The sequence below is a fragment of the Charadrius vociferus genome, unplaced genomic scaffold (genome assembly GCF_000708025.1).
Source record: "Charadrius vociferus isolate BGI_N301 unplaced genomic scaffold, ASM70802v2 scaffold349, whole genome shotgun sequence".
Lineage (NCBI taxonomy): Eukaryota > Metazoa > Chordata > Aves > Charadriiformes > Charadriidae > Charadrius > Charadrius vociferus.
In genome coordinates, this window is record NW_009650068.1 from 514,379 (window position 1) to 525,548 (window position 11,170).

The window sequence follows — 11,170 nt, forward strand, 5'->3', positions numbered from 1 at the left end:
ATCCCTTACTTCCTACTTCTTCCAAACAGCTATCACATTGTCTGCCTGATAAATAAAAAAGGTAATTTACTCAGCAATGCAATATTTCTAGGAACTTGGCTGTATCAAGGTGATATATCATCACAAGCTTTCCATGTTCCTTTACATTCTACTGTTTGCACAGTCTTTGCAAAAACAAAAAGATAATTTTGATCCCTGCAATCTATTCTCATGGTTATAACTCTGACTAGGTCAACAACAGAAAACATTCTGACCTACTATGGATAAACTCGTTTTACAAACAATCCTGCCCAAACACAGGAAGAACCTACTGAAAAACTTCTCCAGAGAGTACAACCAAATACTTGACTACATACTTTCAATTAATGGATTATAATCGCCAGAAATAATCACTAATCATCTGAAGTTTCAGAATACTGAAGCAGTTGATAAAAATATATATGCCCACTCACTATTTAAATTATAAAATCCAATACATAGAACAAGGAATTTTTGAAATTAAGTTTTAAATTCTGGAAGATCCTCAAGTGATTTTGTTATTAAACATTTTGAAAACTATGCAGAACTTAAAAATTGTACATAAAAAAAATTTACCAGATTGAAGTGAAAATTACCAAGTCTCTAAAGTGTGCAAAGTGTGACTTAAATCTATACTTGTACCTTTCCAAATGTAAAACCATTTACTTTCTAAACATATGATAAACTGCAAGAGAAACTACAAGTACAATAACAGAACATTATATTAATGTTCCTGTATCTGAATAAAGAGGTTTTTTACCTATACAAGTGGTGCTAATGCTAATACACAGGAATCGTAAGAACTTCTTAATTTTTAAGCTAGTAAGATCTGAATGAAAGATACAGACTACCACCAAGAGAAAAACAACAAAAAAAAAAAGCACAGCTTAAGCTTTCAAATGTAGGTAGCATGATCACCATTGATGCCAAGTGGGTCAGAAGTTATCTGGCTGATAAATTCATCTGCACACAAGTTGTAAAATAGTTTCAAATTGACAAAGGGTTCACATTCTGGGAAATTTTTACTTACTAAATGATTCTGAATTACACTGCCAGGCATATCAGATCATAACCAATTAAGCTTTTCTTTGGCATATGAACACCCACACGAAAAATATATACTAGGAAGCCATCACCATTTTTAAAAACTTGGTGCTGCCAGATACTGTCCTGTACATTTATGCTATTATGTTAAATATTGGACAGTTAGAAAAAATTAGGCTTGGGCTAGTTTTAAATAAAATTAAGCAATTGATCTAGAGATTAAAACCCCCCAAATTCCCAGTAATAGTAAAATATATGCAGATTTTACTAGCTACTGTCAGCTGATGATAGTTTACAAGAGTTTTAGCTGCACATTGGTAGTTTTTTGAGAATTATGAGACTGCCACAGGCACAGTAGCAATTGCATATCACAGAAACTCCAGAAATATCTTTATTCTCCCTATTTCAATGAGCTTTTGTAAACTCTTCTCCTATCTGAATAGTTTGGAAGTGAAGCACACTTGAATTTCCTCTCAGCAGTGCTTGAACATTCTTACCTGTTTTACAAAAACATCCTGTTAAACAAACCTAGAAATCACATACTAACGCGAGACGTACAGCCTTCTCTGTGCGTAAGGCTTCCCATGAAAGCTTAAATTAAGCCAGCAGTTGCAATGAAACAGCAACGCAGCAATTATATTTTCATTCTGACAACTCTGCTGAAGTACAGCTGAAGGGCAATAACATCTCAAAACACTGTAGCTATTTGCAAAACAAACGTCTGCCAAAACCTTTAATTCATATGAACCTGCAGTACTATTTTCCCCAGACTAGTTCAAAGACTAGTTCATTGAAAGCTGAAAAAGCAAGAGTACTTATTCTTTATTGTTTCTGGTTACCACATCGCTTCAGGATTTTATAATTAGTAGATTTAATTTTCTCTCGCCTAACTCACAGAAATTGGAAAATGAAAATATTCAATAAAACAATTTTAAAAGCAAACCAAGATAAATTACTTTCCCCTTAAGTTATGAAGAAGCAGTTAATGAACAACCTAAGCAACACTAACATTAAAAATGGGTTAGATATTTTTTTCCTTTTTTTAAAAGAATTTCCATTTCTGAATTACATAAATAGATTAACAAAGAAGCATGAAGCCAGTATTTAGTTTTTTGTAACAAAAATACAAAACTGAACCTGAGTAAATTGAGTAATTATTATAGTGTATAATGGTTCAAATATAGATGTAAATATAGTAATTTCTTTAGCAGGCACTAAAAAAAGCAATAAAGTAATTAAAAATACAAAGATAAAGCAGTATTAAAATGGGTAACAAAAATACATTTACAAATACCAAACATCCTGTGATACCACAAAACAACTCGTACTATGTTGTCAAACTATCTTTTGTAAAGATTTCACATTACACAGTCACAAATGTTCTAGCTAACTTATAAACCTTTGAATACTCAAACTGCTTATTATTTATTTCATTCACACACCTATACCATGGCGAACTGATTTAACTGGTAAAGTCTGTAAAAACAGCTTACAGAGTATTTAAATGTCAGGCAAATAAATTAAAAAGTTAGTCCCCTAACATCACTATTCACACATTTCAGAAACTGGAAGGAAGGCTGACCTATTAACCCAATAAAATCTTAGGGATTCACGTGGAGTGGATGGACTCTTACACTACTTTTTAGTCTAGGTTATATAAAACATATGTGACTGCTTAAAATTCCCTATGTCTTTTCTCATATGTCACAATATACTATAAGTTTGCATAATTTCTGCTGCACAACTTTAAAATAACAATTGTTTAACGTACTAGGAAGACAAAAATATGGAACATTTTATATATATTATGTGTGTGTCTGTAATAATCTATTAAAAGGATTCTACAAATACCAAACCATCCATTTTTTTTCAGTGCACAAGAAAGAAGAAAATTAATTAGCAGGTGCATATATGAAATTTTGGAAGTATGAGTATGTTTTAACTCCTTATTTCCATGTTGTAGAGAATAAATGACTATAATCAGTAATCAAACTAATAAAATGCAACCTGATATGCAATTACTTAATTCCCACTTGATACGAAACACATCCATATAATTAATTTCATATGTCATGATTAAGCATTTGAGAATGACTGTTCACTGAACAAAACTTACCGATGTAGACTCTCCTGCTGTATCTTTGCATCAGCAACAGAACAAACACATGCAGTGGAATAAGATTGATGATGAAAACATAACCACCCCATGCAGAGACCTAGGAGAAATGGAATAGGAAATTAGATCTGAAAATATCTGCGAATTCTCAGGATAGCCATTATTGGATTTGTACATTCAGATGGTCTAACAAGAAAACACAAACTCCATCTAGACAAGCAGTCAGAGCTACCAGTAATAGCACCAGGATCTTTCTCAACATTTATTATCAAAAAAAGAAAAACCCAACAAAATCCCTGCATATCAAAGTATTAAAGGTTTTTGAAATGGGCTGGGGGATTTTCAAGGCTGTCCTTCCTGTATCTCCTCCTCCTCGCGAGCTAATATGGTCACACTAGCAAACAAGAATGTGATGCTGAGGGCTTTTTCCCATGGTGAAACAACTCCCAGGTAGGATCCAAAATTTTCCTTTGACATACAAATTTAGCACCATGCTCTGCACTTGTTGCTGGGGACAGGAACAGTATCTCCAGCCAGAGAGGAGAAAGGGAAAAATGTGCACCTCCAGGAGCAGAACTCCTGGCGCAGAGCAGCCAATGCAGGTTGCAGTGTAAGGAAAGAAACAAAAGGAAGGTGGTGGATGCACAGGGAAGCAGGTCTGAGCACTGTGAAATGGTGTACAACAATATCACGGATGCTGCAAACCTGGAGTAACAGCGGCACTTGAGAAGCACTGGTATGATGTACTCAGAACTGAAACGCTACAATGTTATCAATATATCACTGGTTGCGATAAAGATTTAATGAGCTATCATTACCATGTGTTATCTAAATTTCTAACATATTTAGAAGGGCTAATGTTGCCTAGACAATCTGTATTTTAACACGTCCTCTTGTCAAATTACAGTCTAGACTTCTCCCATATGTACCATGCCTACCCTAGATCTTCATTTTTAGAATGCAGTAGCTAATGTGGTGTTCACTTTAATTGTACTTCAAGGCTTAGATTCATGTAACTATTTTTAAAGCCCTAGAATCCAAAAAGAAACCTAAATGACTATGTTCTATAGAACTGATTCGAAAACAAGGACGAGGCCAACCACTGCTGCGTTTCGATACTAATACTACAAAACCCAGTGTTTCAAAATTTGCGGTAACCAATTCAAACAATGTGAATCAAGTAGAACAGAAATCTAGAAGTTTTCTAGAAACTTGTTTCAGATTATCAAGATCCTATTGCAAAGTTACTAGCCTGAAGCATCATGGTTTACACAGGCAAGTTTATTTAATGGGAGAAAATATTATATGAAGATAGGTAATACAGAATAGAATAAGGAAAAATGTGCAATTAGGACACTGTCATAATTAGGGAAAGGTTTGAATGAAGCAGGTAGCAGACAATTTGTATGGACCACAGACCTGCATCTCCAATTATCAAAATATTAAATCAAATCTAAGTGCTGGAGATTGTACTGAACTGAAGATGCACTTTGGAACTTTTCAAACAGAACTGAGGCATCCTCGTAGAGAAGCATAAAGAGTGGAAACATGCTGTTACTCCTACAAGGATTGCTTCAATGTAAAGCTTTGTTTTATTTTACCTCCTTGTCATAAAAAGCTATCTGAAGCAGAAGTGGCTGAAGTCAAATAAATGCTAAAGATATAAATGCAAGGAAAAAAAACCTTTCTCCTTATGGAATGCAATGCAATGCAAGAAGTGAAATTACTGCATTGAGTTAGGTATATATTTTAAGCAGATTTAGTTATCAAGAAAGATTTCTGTCAGTCCATGCAATAGCCGTTCCTCTTTCAAGGAGCTGTTCCGCAAACTCCCCATGCAAGGACTGATTCTTACTACCTCAAAATCATGATTTGATTTAATTTTCACTGAAAACATAACTAATTCCATCAGAGAAAGGCAAATGAATACCATATAACGAATAGTACAATTATGTTTTGTCCTAAAAATTTACCTAAGCAAAACGTCTAGAAGGGCATCTTAACAAAACTCCTTCCCAAAGGGAAATACAATATATGGTAAGCCACGACTAGCGATGAAGCAGGTACACTCTGTAAGCAACAAAATTCTACCGTCTAATCACCGAGGCTCAGCTATGGACAAAGCTTAGCCTTTCACTAACTGACAGGACTTGAAAGGAAAACAAGAGAAAAAAAACATTAATTAATTTACATTCAACAATTGAATGTCATGATGATGACATTGATTCCATAAGTTCTGTCACCATGCACGCCCTGAACCACATCCCCTCCCTCTCATACAATCCCACAGACCAAGACACTGCTCAGTCTAAGACGGAATGAACTTGTTACTGTGTGATTTTTCAGCAGTAAAATTATAAAAGTATTGTATTTGTTATCTGCATATTTATGAAGAGCACTTTTAGAGGATCTTGCCAATAAACTGGCACAATGTAAAAAAGACTATGGTATACAAATACAACAATTCAATAACCTACTTGCCTTATTTTGTACTGCACATAAGTCTGTACCAAACCTACAGTATCTCTTCACTGTAACGCTATATAAACAGCAATGCTGTGTATAAAGAAGTGGCTGTTTATTTAATGACTTGGCAAAAAGGAGGAGAAATAGGGGAGGAAATAAATGTACTTTTAACGGGAGATAGTTACCCTCTTTGGTGATATATACAGGGCTATTATTTGCTACATTAACAGCAAAAATCTCCCAGAAAACTCAATGAAAATTAAGGCCAGAGGAAATCTAGGCATCATCCAGATAACCTCTGAATTAACCTTGTACTTTAAATTAAGGTATGGAAAACAGTTTGTAAGTACCTTTTTCTTGCAAGCCTAGTTACCCGACTGTAGAAAAGCAATATTTCAGATCTCAATCTTAACCGACCCCAAGCAATTAGCCTGATTGTCCCACTACTGGCTAGTTTGAGATTAATTTCTTTTTCATAAAGCCACAAGTTTATCAGCTAGGTGAAGAAAGGACCTCTGACTGATTCACAGAGGAAAATTCTTCAAGTCGAAGTTTTCAGAAGATGGAGGAGGGGGGAAACCAATTCCCTCCATTTTGCTATTGGTTTTATCTCCTCAATTTTACTACTGTTTTTGCCGTGTTAGCCCTTAGGAACATCTCTGCAATAGCCTCCATTTTCACAGATCAAGAATGAAAAGGGATTTTACGATCATTTAATCTCACACTGAACTCCTTCAGCAGTTCTTGTGATTTGACTTTATGGCATAATTATACCCAAAGAAACAGTTTTCAAAGTTATGAGTGTAACTTTGTCCATAATTTTTAAATATTATTATTGCATTTTAGTAATAATGACACAGAGACACAATGTCAAAATTCCACCTTAGATCACCTGCAGCAAAACAAAAATCCCACGGAATCAGAGTACCTGTTCACAGCATAAGATAAATTTGTAAATAAAGTTATTCTACTTGAGAGTTTTTTAAAAAATTGTTTTCATCGTGTTTACTTAAATACTTTAAATTTCAAAGTATTTATAATGTCTTTTTACTCATATATTTAAGGTTTTAATAGCGATACGAAGCAACAATTTTTTATCAGGGCTCCAACAAATATTAAGGTCCCCTTCTTCTGTTCTTCATCAATTCACGGATTACGTAAGCCCTGCTCAAATAGTTTAGCTAGTATATATATCTAAAAGGCTTACCATGTAAAAGTAGGATAGACAGCAGCAGATTGTCCAAAAGACCGACCCAGTTTTCACAGACTTCACCTTTAAAAATAATCAAGTATTTATGAATGACAAATACTGGACAATATACCAAAATTTAATTCCAAAACAATTGTCAAGACACCTTCTTCAGCACATATCAAGTTATATTTGCATGCTTCTGAACTGGTGCCCACAAAAACAAACCACAAGTGCAATTCATTCACACTCAAATGGGGTGCAAAGCAACTCTTTGCTTCATGATCTGAGGTACAAGAGTAGTTGCAACACCTCTGGCCTACTTTCTCTGAGACATTAGACTACGTCTAAGGCTAAGTGTAGACTATCCATGACTGACTTTGGCTGGCATCAGACCCAACTCTGCAATTATAGATAAAAGAGCTATTCTGTAATTTTGAAAAACTCACTCAAGGTTAACGAGAGCACCCAGACACTAGTAAAGGTTTAGCAGGATCCATAAACTGACCCAGCAGTATGATTTTGTCCAAAACTGATGGTGGCGATTGTGGTGTGGGAAAACAGGAATAAAACCCCAACATTAAATAGAGCTAGAAAGTTATCTATAAAATATATTTGATTCACATGTAATTCTACAAGAGTTCATGCAAACACTATTGCACTATGCAGCTCAGTTAAACACAAGTTCCCTGAGAACAGATAACTGCTATTATGTCTCAGTTGTTATAAAGTAACAACATAGGTGGATTCTATTATTGTTATCAAACACAGCGGACCTTTACAGCTGCAGTTTATTCTAAGTCCAAATTAAAAAAACCCTGCATTTAAGTAACACCAGTCACTCAGTCATGAAAAACTCCAATTCCCTTCCATTATACTCCTACAACAATATCCCAAGTTTGAAATGTTCTAAAGCTAAATAATTTGTGTGTATGCATCTGCTTATGAGAAGTAGACCTCTGACAAAATCATGGGAAAACCTGTAATGACCATGTACATACATGGAGACACTCAAAAGGAAAGGTATATGCATTAAAGGAACACGCAAGGGACAGTACCATGCAGTGCCTACGCTGAATTAATAATCTAGTTATGCTATTTGTAGTATTTCCAAAATAGATGCAACAGTCCAGAAAAACTCCAGGTTGCCGAAACTCCTTCATACAAAACTGCATTACAGACGCAATTCTACATACAGATTAAGAAGTGACAAACAAGCTGCACTAGCAAGTAGGCTAATTAAAAGACAGACTATTTTTTTAAGTATGCAAGCAATATTAATATCTTGCTCTGGACAGCTTTGGGTAATTTGGATGCTTAAGCCAAAGCCCAGACCCTCCATACAGTCAAAAGCTTTTCCAGAAGGCAATTCAAAGCACTTTATATTGTCTACTGCTTTTGACCAGCTAAATAAGGAAGCTAAAGTTTGACGCTCACATAATACTAATACCTGCAAGCTGAAAACCAGAAACAACCCTTCCGTTTGCTTTAAATTTATAGACTTATCGTTATTATTATTACTACTACAGGACACACATACTTCAGTTGAACACTACTTTTACATAGCAAACTTAAGAGGATGATTATGGAGTGGTTCAGATCACGTGACTTCTCAGTACTTGCCTGATCAAGAGCCAAGGGGAAGAGGGATGAGAGGGATGAAAATGAGAATTCAATGGATTCTAAGAAAAATCAGTCATTTGGTTGGGAGGAGGAACCAAAAACCCTTTCCAAAGCAAAAGAGCCAGCAATTACTTACCCATAAATAGTATGTGAACTGCAGTGCAAAAATAGCTATGCCTTCGTTGTCAAATGATCCTGCTACTGATCGGGATATGTAACCTGGAACTATGGCAATAAAACAGGCAGCTAAAAGCCCTGCTCCCTGGTTCCACAGTTCTCTGGTGAGCAGGAAAGTAGAAATAGCTGTAAGGCCGCTAAAAACTGGTGCTAGGAACACACATACATCTCTTATATGGACTGTCACATTAAGCATATTTAAAATCCAATGTATAAGGCCTGCTGTCACCATTAGTCCTGGGTATACCTAAAAGGAGAGGGGAAAAAAAAAACAACAAACCCCTAGGTTATTGCAGAAAACAATAATGATAGGTTTATTTGCATACAATTTGCAAAGAAACAGTCATTTCTTAAGCTGATATAAGCAACGAGCAGGTAATGCTAATAGAATTATTTTAATACTACTTTAATCATGTTTTGACAACACTGCTGAATACCAGAGGTTCTTTAAATTTTATCCAAATGCTAACAATTACGTATAATCCATTTTGTAAATGAATAAGCAGCATAAAGATAGTATTCTACCTTGCCTGATATTTATCACATAATGAGAAGAATTTATTGTTAAGGTATGGAAGCAGAAGCTAAAGTTTGCAAGAGAATTTCAAGCCAGCTAACAGCTTTAAGAAAAAAAAAGACCCTCAAACCCTAAGACTACAAGAAGAAACCCAACAACATTCCCCAGCCCTATCCATGTTCCTCCAAAATATACCATGCCACTCTTTCACTTCTTGTTACCCATGGAGAAAGAAAATATGCATCAATAAGATTTTTTTTTAAGCTGAAAAGCTGACAGACAGTCATTTGAGTACTATATAATTGCAAGACATCTGTGGACATCTTTGGATATGAAGGATTTAAATAAGGTCCTATAAAATTGAATTAAGATGTCCTCCAGGAATGGCAACAGACTTACACAAAACTATTGAACCCATCATAGAATATTGGAGAACTTTAAAATATTCTTAATAGGAATTCTACCCTTCCACATTTATCAACATTAGAAAAATCAATATGTACTAGAAAAGTTAATATGTACTTCACCTGCCTTAGTTTCTTTCAAAAGCTAAGAAGGGCGTTGTACAAAATTTAATTAATAGACGGCAGAATGTTCCCCTGCATATATCCTTGAGAGCTGGTTTTCAAGATCAACTATTAAAACATAATATACCATGTGACTTGCAAAATAATGTATGCAATCAACTTTTCCATTCCATTTCCTAACGGTTTTTACTTTGCATAAGACAGGTATGGAAAAATTGCATACATATGTTACATAAAGAGTTGCAAGTATCTCTAAGACACGAAAACAAATTATGATCTAATAGTACAAAAAACTTCATAAATGCATTTGAATGGCATGTACTATAATTAAAAAGTTTAATGCAGTTTCACACATTAAGTAACACGTGGCTGTGTTACTTAGTGTTACTAAAGCTATTCTACCAATGAACGATATTTGTATTCTGATTTGGTAATATTGTTTTGTACACCTTTCCTGTCTTGTAGCTTGCATTGATAACCAATCTTACTTACTCCTGATGCTTCATACAGGTGCCCCACTGATTCAATTTCAAGAGGTTTTTTTCCAGTGAAATCCTAACATTTTCCATACACACATGAAGTCTACTTAACATATACCACTGGATTAAAACTTGTGCCGCCTTAAGAGATTTAGGTAACTGTTTTTTTAAAAAAAAAGGGTTTTTCACTTTTTTCATTTCATGAACCAGAATTACATATCCTTGTCATAATATCCATATTTATTACAATTAGAAGTTCATACATAAGGAAGTAAAACAAAGTTCTGTATTTCTTGTTCACAGTATGCTGTTGGATAAAGACTAAAGCATGTTGACCTACTGTCTCCTGCACCTAAAAATTAAAACATCTTGTTATTCCCTCTGCAGCAATTTGACAATTAAAAGCATACTTTATTAAGATTCTCGTTTTATCAATGTCGAATTGTGTCGAAAGTTCAAAAAAAACTTACTGCAAAGTCATCTTAAAGTTATTATTACAATACTTACAGTTCCACCTACTATTCTTCCCAGTGGATACCATGCTCTTTCATCAAACCAATTTAAAAATTCATAAAATCCGTGGGATGCAAGATGATGTGTTGATCTATAGTTAAACCTAGAAAGAAACAGAGAAAAAGAGGGGTGTGGGGGGAAGACAAAAATCAAGAACCTAAGTTTTAGGCATATCTTAAGGCATCTGTTTTCCAAGACCTAGAAAGTAATTTAACTTTTGCATCTCATTTAGTATATAAGTACAACAGTCCTCTCTAAATCTATAGAGTTTTAAAGTAAATTACTAAACTCTCAGTTACTAGTCATTATATTTTCTTCATTTCTACAGCCAGTGCATATATACAGATGAAATGTTACAGTTTTGGAGGGGGTTTTTGTAAACATTAGAAAGTTTTCTATCACTCTGACAAACACTCCTGTAATTGTCTGCATTCCCTTTTAAAGCTAGTTTTCAAATACATCTATCAACCAAGTATTTACCACATCCAGAATACCACTTAA

At 34.6% G+C, this 11,170-nt stretch overlaps 1 protein-coding gene across 1 annotated transcript in view; it reads right to left on the bottom strand.

Annotated features, from left to right (window-relative positions):
- STT3B (STT3B, subunit of the oligosaccharyltransferase complex (catalytic)) overlaps nucleotides 1-10,766 on the bottom strand; it is a 29,156-nt gene extending 18,390 nt beyond the window's left edge. Inside the window, exons 1-4 of the mRNA XM_009891971.1 lie at nucleotides 10,664-10,766; nucleotides 8,593-8,880; nucleotides 6,852-6,917; nucleotides 3,179-3,278 (exon numbers count right to left, since the gene is read on the bottom strand). Of these exons, the coding sequence (XP_009890273.1) occupies nucleotides 3,179-3,278; nucleotides 6,852-6,917; nucleotides 8,593-8,865 (439 nt within the window). The 5' untranslated portion in view covers nucleotides 8,866-8,880; nucleotides 10,664-10,766. The remainder of the gene's footprint in view (nucleotides 1-3,178; nucleotides 3,279-6,851; nucleotides 6,918-8,592; nucleotides 8,881-10,663) is intronic.
- Nucleotides 10,767-11,170: the final 404 nt, after the last annotated feature.